General features: G+C 34.8%; 1 protein-coding gene across 6 annotated transcripts in view; it reads left to right on the forward strand.

Moving 5' to 3' along the window:
* HBS1L (HBS1 like translational GTPase) overlaps window positions 1-12,873 on the forward strand; it is a 93,597-nt gene that overhangs the window by 62,422 nt on the left and 18,302 nt on the right. For all 6 annotated transcript variants that reach the window (XM_033235392.1, XM_033235391.1, XM_033235390.1 and 3 more), the window contains 5 exons: window positions 581-698; window positions 6,803-6,949; window positions 8,980-9,054; window positions 9,607-9,724; window positions 10,380-10,448. In XM_033235392.1, coding sequence (XP_033091283.1) covers window positions 581-698; window positions 6,803-6,949; window positions 8,980-9,054; window positions 9,607-9,724; window positions 10,380-10,448 — 527 coding nt within the window. The remainder of the gene's footprint in view (window positions 1-580; window positions 699-6,802; window positions 6,950-8,979; window positions 9,055-9,606; window positions 9,725-10,379; window positions 10,449-12,873) is intronic.

The following is a 12,873-nucleotide window of genomic DNA, read 5'->3' on the forward strand; positions in this document are numbered from 1 at the left end:
AAAGGCACTATGTTTGTCTCCAAGAAGAATTAAATGGGATACAAAGCAATCTGCTGTTCATCTATCTCTGTTTTTAAAAATTAGGCATCTGCTTTGATACCTCGTGTTTTCTAAATATATAGCATACTAACCAGCCTTGCAAGTGTACATTTTATAAGCTCATTTCTATAATTAGTGAAGCATAAGCATAGAACATGAAGAAAATTATCTCTTGGTTGTGGTAATTTTTTATTAATCTTTTCTCATATGCAGTTTTTTTCCCCCATTTAGAGTTGTCCCCATGTATCTATCTTTCTTCACAATTTACACTATTTCTTACAAAACAAATAAGGTTTACAAAACAAATCATTTTTATTGAGCTCTTACTGTGTCCACCACTTTGTGTTAAAGCCATAAGGATGCACTTCTCTTATAGCAGAAATTCCAGCCCCGAGTGATAATTTAATTATTCAAAAATAATGGTCCATAAATACAGTTTCCATTTTTACCTAAGAATGTAGATGGGCATGTAGACTATTATTAATTTACTCTATAGCACTATTTACATAGTACTTTCTAACCATGTTATGTTTTGTTTAAGGGGAGTAACCATGGATGTTGGTATGACAAAGTTTGAAACCACAACCAAAGTTATTACATTAATGGATGCTCCAGGCCATAAGGACTTCATTCCAAATATGATTACAGGAGCAGCCCAGGTAACTGCTGTTTTCTTTACTATAGTGTACTGATTGTACTTTACATAAAATTTCCTGATCCTGAGGTTACAATTCTAGGATTTTAACTTTTAAAATATTTTAAAATTAAAAATTTTAATCTTTATAAAGCTTGAACAAGAAAAGAGCAATATTGTATTTTTCGTGATCTTTTTACCTATACTTTGTAAAACCTTTTAAAATTTCTCACAAAGAAGCAAAATGTATAAACGCTATGAGTTTCTTTATCATAAAAGTAATGGTAAAGGACTTGATGAGTATAGCTTCATATTTCCTTTATTGATAAGTTGGCATGAATATTTCAAAATCTGCCTTATGTCTTTCAATATATTCAAGTCCTATATCTTTTTAAAGAGCTTATTTATGCAGAAATAATGAAGCTTGGGTGTTTTTGCCCAGTGGTTTATTTACTTTCTTTTTAACGTTAAAAAAGCATTGCAATTTGTAAATTACATGATTCTTAATAAGAATGCTGCAAAAAATCAAATATAATTTGCATTCATGCATCCCTTAATGATAAGGATATATTCTGAGAAGTGAGTTGTTAGGCAACTAACATCATTTGTGAACCTATTAGAGTATACTTACACAAATCTGGATGGTAACATCTTTTATACACCTAGGCTACATGGAACCTATAGCTCCAAAGCTACAAACATGTATAACATATTACTGTATTGAATACTGTAAGCAGTTGTAGCACAGTGGTAAATATTTGTATATCTAAACTGATCTAAGCATATTATAGAAAAGGTACAGTAAAAATAGGGCATAAAAGATAAAAAATGGAATATCTGCGTAGGGCACTTTCCATGAATCGAGCTTGCAGGACTGGAAGTTGCTCTGGGTGATTCAGTGAGTGAGTGGTGAGTGAATGTGTGAAGGCCTAGGACACGACTGTATACTTTACAAACACTGTACACTCAGGTGACACTACATTTATTTAAAAATATGTTTTTCTTTAATGGTAAATTAACCTTAGCTTACTGTAGCTTTTTTTACTTTATAAACTTTTAAATTTTTTTAACTTTCTAACTCTCTTATAGTAACACTTAGCTTAAAGCACAAACATGTTGTACAGCTGTACGAAAATATTTTCTTTCTGTATAGTCTTATTCCATAAGCTTTTAAAAATTACTATTTATAAATATGAATAATATTTATAAATTTTTTTTTTTAACTTTTTAAACTTTTTTTGGTGAAAAGCAAAGACACAAATACGCACATTAGTCTAGGCCTACACAGGATCAAGATCATCAGTGTCACTGTCTTCCTCTCCACGTCTTGTCCCACTGGAAGGTCTTCAGGGGCAATAAGATGCATAAAGCTGCCATCTCCTATGATAACAATGCCTTCTTCTGGATACCTCTTGAAGGACCTGCCTGAGGCTGTTTTACAGTTAATTTATTTTTTAATAAATACAAGGAATATATTTTAAAATAATTATAAAAGTGAAAAATAGTAAGTACATAAACCACTGTCATAGTTATTATAAAGTACTATACATAATTACATATGCTATATTCTTTTATACAGTTGGCATCACAGTAGATTTGTTTATACCAATATCATCACAGATACATGAGTACTGCATGGTGCTATGACATTTTGGCGATTACGACATCACTAGGCAATGGGAGTTTTTCAGCTCCATTATAATCTTATGGGACCACCATTGTATATGCGGTCCATGGTTGACCAAAACGTCATTATGCTGTGCATCACCGTAACTTTAAATGATTAAAGCAATGAAAATAGCACTGCATGTATAGGACATTCATTTCTTTCATAATGGATGATTACTGGAAAACATGAAGAGTTAAAATAACTTGACTCTGTTACACGGCAAAAGCGTGACTTCAGGCAATTAACCATTTTCTGGGATCTATTCATTAAAAGGTGAATTTTTTCAGACAGGGTTTTACTCTGTAACCCAGATTGGAGTGCAGTGGCACAATCACCAGTCACTGCATCCACAACCTCCTAAGGCTCAAGGGATCCTCTCACCCCAGCCTCCTGAGTAACTGGGACTGTAGGCATGTGCCACCATGCCTGGCTAATTTTTAAATTTTTTGTAGAGATGGGATCTCACTGTATTGCCCATGCTGGTCTTGAAATCCTGGGCTCAGCATTCCAATCGCTTCAGCCTCCCAAAGTGTTGGGAATACAGGCGTGAGCCACTGTGCCCAGCCAAAAAGAATTTTAATGTGAAGATTTGTCAACCATAGAGGATATTGTATGAATACATTATAACATATTTGAAGATAAATAAGAAATTTTTGGTTCCATTTTAGAAAGTTGATATGTAATTTTAGAATATTAATTCAAGATTCATGGACTGAATGTGATAAAAGATTGAAATAAAGTAATTGTGACTATTAATTGAGTGTCTGATATGGGTCAAATACTGTATTAGGTATTATATGCATTAAGTTTAATATAGTCTTTATAACAACTCTAAGAAGTGTATATTATCACCATTTTAAATTAGTATACAATCATCCCTCCATATGCATGAGTTCTGCATTTATGGATTCAGTCAACTGTGGATTGAAAGTATTTGGGGGGGAAAAATTCCACAAAGTTCTAAAAAGCAAAATTTGAATTTGCCGCACGCTGAGTACTGTGTTGAATCCATGCAAATGAAATGATGTGTAGGCATTGTATTAGGTATTACACATAATCTAGAGATAATTTAAAGTGTGTGAGAGGAAGTGTGTAGGCTGTATGCAAAGGCTATCGTGTTTTGTAAAAGGGACTTAAGCATTCATAGATTTTGGTATCCACGGGGGTTGGGAGGTCTGGGACCAATCCCTCACTGATACTGTGGGAAACTGTAGTTTTCATTGCATTTACCAAAGAATACAATATCGTTTTGATTTCTCCTTATATGTGTATATGTATGTGTGTGTGTATGTCTGTGAGTCTTTTTCTTTTTTTTTTTCATTGATTACTTACTGAATGCTGGCTGTGTAGCAAGCACTGAGGTAGCAGTGTGGGCATACAATGCCTACAAAGCACTGATAGTTTAATGAATGAGACAAACACCGGGACAAGCAGTTATAGTAAAAATGCTTTTGAATTCTAGAACCTTAATGTGCATAGTTATTATAAAGATCATTTATTCCAGACCGAGGGATGGAGGCTAACACCCGTAATCCCAGCTCTTTGGGAGGCTGAAGTGGGCAGATCACTTGAACCCAGGAGTTCAAAACCAGCCTGGGCAACATGGCGAAAGCCTGTCTCTACTAAAAATACAAAGAATTAGCTGGGTGTGGTGGCAGGTGCCTATAGCCTCACTTACTCAGGAAGCTGAAGTGGGAGAATCACCTGAGCTCAGGAAGTTGAGGCTGCAGTGAGCCTGAGGGAAGGGAGTGAGACCCTGCTTCAAAAAACAAAAATCATTTATTCCAAACTCTTTATGGAATTATGGTGGGAAAGGATTTTAGAGATCATCTAATTGAATTCCATTATGTAACAAATAAATAAAGAGACTCAAAGATGTTAAGTAACTTGCCAAATGTGCAAAATATTGCAGTGGGCTTTGGGGACACAAAGTAGCATACAAGACATGCTGCCTCACCTCAGGGAAATCACAGTATCAAAGGCTTCCTTGAGAATGCGTAGTGGGCATTTGGACTCCCAAAGACAAGAGCTGCTGCCTAGAAATAATATTAATAGAGAAATTGCCCAGAAATTTTTTGGAGATAGTAATAGGAAGATTAGGTAGAATATTCGTGGCCTTACGTATCTTAATACCAATTCAATGAATTTTACATTTTAACCTAAGAAGGTAAATATAATTTTACAGTTATTATGAAAACCTAATGAGAAAGAGATTGTCAATTACTGAGCCTAGGACTTGGAAGTTCAGGTCTGGATGTTCTACATAAACTATATTTACTCCCTAGTGTTTCTATGAAGTAAGTAAGTTGATAATGCAGAGAGGCTAGACAACTTGCCTGAGGTGTGGAGAACGGTTATTGACTGCAAGCATGCGTGAAAGAGCTAATTTTCAAATGGATTGTTTCAGTTTGTATGCTTATTCATATCTAAGAATCCTTGATCAAAAGAGCTGTATCTCATTGAGGAAATAAGTGTTCAGCTTTATAAAATATGAAGAATTGGAAGTGAAGATGGCAGTTAAGAGTAGAGACAAAGCAGGAGTATTTAGGTACGAGTAAAAGGAAGCAGGAATAGTATAAATTATCCCACCAAAGTATATGGATGGTACTTCAATTTAAATTGTAATATTCTATTGTGAGAAAGTATCTGAGACATTCTTGACATATTTTATGACCATTTATTTTCCATTATGGTGAGGATTATATATTATATCTGAAATTCTTTAAAAACTGGAGAGCACAGAAATAAAGGGGTCATTGGGGAAGCAACAAAGAAACAAGCTGTTGTGGACTCTGTTCTGACCAGAAAGCGGGAGAACTCAATAATGTGGATGGAATATAAGAGGACCCTAGAGAGAAAGTGATTATTGTGTAACAGTCCAAGGTAGCTAAAGAAGGGAAGGGGAATGCCAGGTGTAGTCTTTGTTTCCTGGATTTCAGAAAAAGTGGATTTCTGTGACAAACAGGTATGCATACAAAGCAAAAGCTGTAAAAGAGAAAATAAAAGTATTCTTTAAAAAATGCCCCTACAGTGCATTGACAGAAATAATTGATTAGAATGAAAAGGGGGAACTTCTGTGGTTGCTCAGACTGTCTATTGCACATTTTAAAAGGCTGTATCCACATGATGCAAGTGGCATCAACACAAAAGAATAGTGGGAACCGGTAAAGTTAGTTTCAATAAGGCTAACAAAGAAACTGAACTAAGCTAAGGTTAGCTTTCTTCTTGTGTGGGGTGTGTAATTTGAAGTCTGAAAGAAATGTCTTTCTATCTGATTCACAAGATGGTCCACACAGGTTAGAAAACTTTGTTATACAAGGCTTTCTTTCAATAGCTGTAGAGGATGAATATGCTGCTTTTTGATAATTCATATATTTGCTATTTTTCTTCATTATAAACAACACTCTGATGAATATCTTTGTAGGTCTATAATTATTTCTCTGGGATAAATTCCTAGAGGTGGAATTGATGGGAAGTAAAATATGTATAATTTTTAAGTTCTTGATACTTTTCGTGAAAATACCCCCAGAAGGTGGTGCACCTACAGTCCCATAAGCAATATTTGAGAATGCGCTTCTCACCACACCCTTGCCTACAGCAAATAATTTTGTCTTTTAAATCTTTAACAATGTGATTTGTAAAAATGGGAGAGGGGGAATATGTCAATGTGTTTTTATTTTACTTTTTAAAAATTTTGGTTTCTACTGAATTTGAATTTTTTTCATGTTTGTTGACCATTTATATTTCTTTAGCAAATAGCTTGCTTGTATCCTTTAAAGCTATGTCTTCTTGTTTTTTTGTGTTTTTCTGTAAAGACTATAGAAATTATAACTTTTACCTTATGTGTTACTAATGTTTGTCCCTCCCTGTTTACTGCTTTTTGTTTTTTTGAGACAGAGTATTATTCTGTCGAGTAGGCTGGAGTGCAGTGGTGTGATCTCGGCTCACTGCAACCTCTGCCTGTCAGGTTCAAGTGATTCTGATACGTTAGCTTCCCAAGTAGCTGGGACTACAGGTGTGCACCACCACACCTGGCTAATTTTTGTATTTGTTGCAGAGATGGGGTTTCACCATATTGGCCAGGCTGGTCTTGAACTCGTGACCTCAGGTGATATGCCTGCCTTGAGCTCCCAAAGTGCTGGGATTACAGGCATGAGCCACTGTGCCTGTTTGCTGTTTATTTATGTTTTAATTTTGTTTATATTTTTCCTCCTTTGCTTAGATATTTTAATTGTTATGTAATCAAATATGGACTTTTTTGTTGTTCTTTATGTCATTATTTTTGGTGACTTTTATTTAAAATTTTAATCCATCTTTGGGAGTCTTGTGTTTGATTTACTTTGATGGGGGTAGTTAGGGTCTTCCTTTAAAAATTTGACAACATAATTAATTGAATAATCTGTCCTTTGAATTAAAATGCTGAAACATTTTTTCTGGTTTCGCTTATTTTTCTTCTTTAGGCGGATGTAGCTGTTTTAGTTGTAGATGCCAGCAGGGGAGAGTTTGAAGCTGGATTTGAGACTGGAGGACAAACACGAGAGCATGGACTCTTGGTCCGTTCTCTGGGAGTGACGCAGCTTGCTGTTGCAGTTAATAAAATGGATCAGGTATTTAAGGGCTTTGTGAAGATTTGTTTAAGATGCTAATTAAGATGTTATTCTGCTCATGTAGATGACCTCAGGTGTCACTAGTGTACATTTTATTAGTCAGTTGCCATGTTTTTAAAAATAAATTCTCTGTTCTCATCTTAAATGAGGTGCTAGTAATTTTTAAGCAAGAACATGTCTTATTTTCAAAATTAATTTTTAAAACCTAAAAATTGTTTTAAATTATAAAATAATAGATGTTTATTATAGCAGAATGAAAGTATAAAAATCAGAAATAAACCTGTATTTCCAATTCTCCTTCCCACCCAGAAACTTATAAGATTTCATTTTGTATATTCATCCAATTTATTTTTATAGATAAGAATCTTTTTATTTACAAAATTGTGTTATCTGTTTTATCATCTTCTTTTTAAAAAATGATAATTTTCTTGTCTTCTTGTGCATGTTTCCAAGTAATTAATAATCCTTAGATAAAGAGGATATTGTTTTTATGACTGAATTCTAGTCTATTTTAAAGATATAATTTATTAAACATTTACTTTTGAACATTTCCTGCATATGTATTTAGAAATGGTTCATTCCATGGAAATTTCTGGGCTTAAGGGAATATACCTTTTAAGACTTGCTGAACATGATTAAAATGCCTTTGAGCAAAATTCTGGTTATTTACTTCTGGCACGTATGGTGTATTTACTTTTCTAAACTCTTATCACCACTGCTGTTATTACAAAATTGTTTTCCCAATTTATGTATAAAACATGATTCCTCTTTTTTAAAACATTTACTGTTCTGTGAATGTTCGTATTTAAATATGTTTTGTATATTAACAATTTGTTTTTTCTTTTGGGAATTATTTATATAATTTCCTCATTTATATAACTATTTTTTTCTTATCGGTTTGTAAATATACTTTATTAAAGTTATTACCCCTGCATCCTCTCTTAGATATCTTTTCCAATTTGTTATTTTGCTTTTTGTTTATGGTATGTTTTGGACATATACTCAAACTTATAAATAGTTCCTTTTGACTTCTGTCTTTATGCCTAGGTATTTTCTTTTTCTTTTTCTTTTTTTTTGAGATGGGGATCTCACTCTGTTGCCCAGGCTGGAGTGCTGTGGTGCCATCATAGCTTACTGCAACCTTAATTCCTGGGCTCAAGCAGTCCTCCCATGTCAGTCTCCCTAGTAGCTGGGTCTACAGGTGTGTGCCCCATGCCCTGCTAGTTTTTAATTTTTTGGAGCAATAGTATCCTACTGTGTTGCCCAGGCTAGACTAGAACTCCTGACCTCAAGCTATCCTCCTGCCTCAGCGTCTCAGAGTGCTAGGATTATAGGTGTGGGTCACTGCACCCAGCCTGCTTAGGTATTTTCTTACCCTGGGATCTGATTCACCCACATTTGCTATTAGTTCCTTTATGGTATCATTATTACATGTACTTTTAATTTTTTCCCAGCATTTGACCATGAAAAATTTCACTATAAAGAAAAGCGAAAAAAATTTTACAGTAAACATCCATATTATACCCACTTGTTAAGATTCTGCCTCATACTTGATCACATATTGGTTTCTCTATCTACTTCTTTATCCATCCATTAATCCATTTCTTTGGCATGCATTTCCATGTAAGTTGCAGACCCCTAAATACTGCAGTGGCATGTCATTATCCAGAGTTCATATTACGTGTACTTTTTTAGTCTATTTGGCTTGAGGGGAGTGCCGATTATTTTATTTTGTTCTAACAGTTGGTCCAAGCAAAAGTGAGTAAAATACTTTTTCTCCCCAAATTTGAAATCACTTTTAGCATATATAGAAAATTCTAAATGTACTGGAGACTATTTCTAGGCTTTCTGTTTTAGGAACAATTACTTTTAGATCATATTACTAGCAAGGTTTGATATTCTGTGTTTTGATTTTAATAGATTTTATATTTATATTTGATATAGTCTTGAATATATTTCATTGCAGAAATTTAAATTTTATGTATCATGTTCTGAAGCATAGTTTTAAAAATAAATTGGATCTTTATCAGGTTAATTGGCAACAAGAAAGATTTCAAGAGATTACTGGAAAACTTGGGCACTTTCTTAAGCAAGCAGGTTTTAAGGTAAGATCATTTTAGATTTATTTGTTATTACTTTCCTTAAGTCATCTTACTGGTACAAGAGGAAAAACTAATACTTTGATATCCTTATTAAATTTGTTTAATTCTCTTTGCTTTATTTTCTCTTGAGTATCATGTATATAATATATTCTTTGGATTATTTCACCTTAGAAAATTGCATATGTTTAATATTTGGGTTGGTTTTTATGTAAGCAAAATACTTTTACCCTACCTATTAAATTAGATGGTATAGGTTTAGAGAGGTCATAGAGGAATGTGGAAACTGATAGGGAAGAATTTGTCCAGCAAGCATCTGTAATATGCCTTTGTTACCAAATGCTTGAATGTTTTGGAATAAATTTGCAAGTTTCCCACAATCAAAAAGGTTGAAAATTATTGGATCAGATGACTTTGGGGCTGTAGTTCTATGATTTCTATTACCTTTTAAAAAGTACATTGTTGCTTTTGCAAACTTGGTGCAGTTATGGTAATGGTGAATCTTTTAACGTTTTAAAAAATGTTGTATTAAGTTTCTTAAGTCATTCTTTTTAATAGGAGAGTGATGTAGCTTTTATTCCTACAAGTGGTCTCAGTGGTGAAAATCTAATCACAAGATCTCAGTCAAGTGAACTCACAAAATGGTATAAAGGACAATGTTTATTAGAACAAATTGGTAAGTATGCTGCCATTCTAGCTTTAATACATTATAAACTTGGTATTATTATTTAGAGTTCTTTCTGGGAGATAGTCACATGTGTGAAAAAGCATAGGATTTGTAGTCAGAGGAACTAAGTTGCCTGTTTTGTCATCATGTGCAATACTTAATCTGTCTAGTGCTCAGTTTTCCTCAGTTAATGAGCCTAGTGCCTAGTTTACATATCTATAGACTATTGTTAAAATTAAATGAGATTAACATTCATTTTATAAACTACAAACTATTACTTGGTTGAATATCCCTTATCTGAAATGCTTGGGACCCAAAGTGTTTGGGATTTTAATTTTTTTTGGGGGGGGGGATTTTGGAATATTTACATTATACTTACCAGTTGAGCAGCCCAAATTCAAAAATCTGAAATCCAAAATGCTCCAATGAGCATTTCCTTAGAGCATTATATCAGTGCTCAAAAAGTTTCAGATTTTAGAGCATTTCAGATTTCAGAATTTCAGATTTGGGGTGCTCAACATGTATATTAGTGACAGTTAATTTGCTATTAGTAATTACAAAAAGTAGTTACTTTCTAGGAGAAGTGGGATTATATTGAGTTTATTGAAGTGAGTCAAACATTTAATTTTAAATTAAACCTTGCCTTTTGCGATTTTTTTCCCAGATTCCTTTAAGCCTCCCCAGCGATCTATTGACAAGCCTTTTAGATTATGTGTGTCTGATGTTTTCAAAGGTAAGTGCTACCTCTGCAGTGCTTCTTCAGTATAGCCCCCTTTTCCCCACTCCCTCCTAACCTTCTTTCCTGGACTAAGTTATGACAGTATATTGCCTTCAGAGTCTCTCTTCTGCATGCCCAAGTGTGGATCACTGCCAGATTAATCTTAAAATGCACAGTTTTAGTCACTTAGCTTTAGTTTACTCACCATTTCTCATCTTTCAAGCACAAGAAAACCTTGCCTTTTGTCTTTCTAACTTTATAGTTTTTTTTTTCCTTCCATTAGATTCCTTTAGTTTTCAAATCCTTCAACCAAACTGGATTGTTTATTGTTTCTTAACCAGATAGGATGTGTTTATTGCCACATGTCTACCCATACTTTCCTGTTGTATTGTTCTTTCTCTTTACTTGTCCATTTCTTATCCATCTGTAGCAGTCTGGGTCCAGTTAGGAGTTAGATACCACACATAGGTGAAATGGGAAATGTAATATAAAGAATTATTAACTATGATAACAATGCAACTAAAAGATATACGGAAACTTTATAGGTTGGCCTGAGGAAGGACCAACATAAAAGAGGTTCAGAGCTTGCTGGAAGAGATGATATATTAAATACCTAAGAATATAACTAACTTAATATGGGCAATATCCCATATAGAAGACTATAAAATGGAAATACAATTTCAAAACTCAATAAATAAAAGGATGTAAGATTTATTATTAGAATAATAAAAACTGTAAGGATGTCATTTGTCCTCTAAATCTCCATTGTCACAGAGCCGGCAATGCAGAGTGAATCTGGAACTGAGCAGCAGTAAATTGATAACTGGCGTGTTTACCTGCCCACATGCCCTGACGTGTTCGCTCTGTATTCTTTGTACCCTCTGTCATTGTGCTTTCATGCAGCGTTATAATTTTTTCTATGCTGTCTGTTTATCCCACTTAGATAATGAACTCCTTGAAGGCAAGTACTGTCTCTTCTTTATCTATATCTGCAGCCCTAACCCAGTGCCTGGCACATAATACATTTAATACATGAATAAAAAAATGAATGAATGAAGGTGCTTTGAAAAAATCATGCAATGAAATTGAAATTTATCATTATCATTATTAGCTTCCAGTGTTCTAGTAATAGAGGAAATATGCTAATAGTTTCCAATATGCCCATTGTTTGTCAAGAATACAAGAGGTGGTTACTTTTCTTTGATTAACAGTGTTTACTGACTGTACTTTCTCACCTCCTGTTCCCCTTTCAGGCTGCTTCCTGGCTTCCGCCTACGCTGCTCTCCTGAGTGTGTTCCTCCTGAGGTCATGAAATGACCTCTTGGTTGCCAAAGTCAATATACACTTTCAATTCTATCTTACTTGAATTTGGCATTGGTTCTGATGCTGGTAGCCACATCCACCTTGAAACTCCTCCCTTGGTTTCTGTGACCTGCTTTTTCCTGTTAACCTGTCTGTTTCTTTGACCGCTCTATATCGTCTCCGTGGGCTCCTCATTCTCTGTCTCTTAAACAGTGTTCTGCTGTGCCTCAGTCCTCTTCTTACTCTGCAAGTCCTTTCAAACTGACATCCATGAGTTTCTCTACCTACTGCATCTTGATGCTTCCCAAATCTGTATCTCCAACCCAAACTTTTTCACTCATTCTCCACACACTTGTCTAAGCACTACTGGACGTCTGTCCTGGGAGAGTGTTCTTTTAGGGTTACCATTCTTATGGAATGTGGTGTGATTGGTCCCCCTGGAATGCAACTTCTGCATGTGTATGTCTCATAGACACTTCAGATTTACCAAGCCTAAAATGGATCTTGTCCTTAGTTTCATATCTCACAGTGAGTGCATCATCATCTCAGATTTCCCCGTCATTAGTCTTCACTTCCTTACCACTCCAAACTTGTTATTCCTTATTCCCGAATTCTTGAGTTTATTCCCTTTCTGTAGTAAGTTTGTGCATTTGTATCAGCCTCTACTCTAAGACAGAAATACCATCACCTTATTTCTCTGGTCACAATATTTACTGGCTTCTTATTACTTCACTGCAGGATGAAATTTAAACCCTAAGCATGATTTATGAGACCCCTTTATTATTTCTCCCTTGCCTATCTCTGTTGCCTCCTGTCTTGCCTTTTCTTCATTATTCTATGTGGCCCCCTCCCCATGGCCCCAACAAGTGACACATGGCTCTTAGCCTATCGCACATTTGGTTCTGCCCTTGCACACACAGTTTCCTGGGCAGCAGTGTCTTCCTTTTTCTCCCTGCTCATGCATGCAAGTTTCCTAATAAACACTTACTCCTTCAAAGTGCCCGGATGTCTGTTCTCGCCATCATGGAGTATTTGGTGCACCTTTATGTTTCTATTTATATTTTAAATGTCGTTTGTCTCAGGACAATGTAATTGTTTTCATCTTTCCCTTCACTAGTATATCTTTATGGGCAGGGAC

Source organism: Trachypithecus francoisi, unplaced genomic scaffold (genome assembly GCF_009764315.1).
Source record: "Trachypithecus francoisi isolate TF-2019V2 unplaced genomic scaffold, Tfra_2.0 Lachesis_group15, whole genome shotgun sequence".
Taxonomy (NCBI): Eukaryota; Metazoa; Chordata; class Mammalia; order Primates; family Cercopithecidae; genus Trachypithecus; species Trachypithecus francoisi.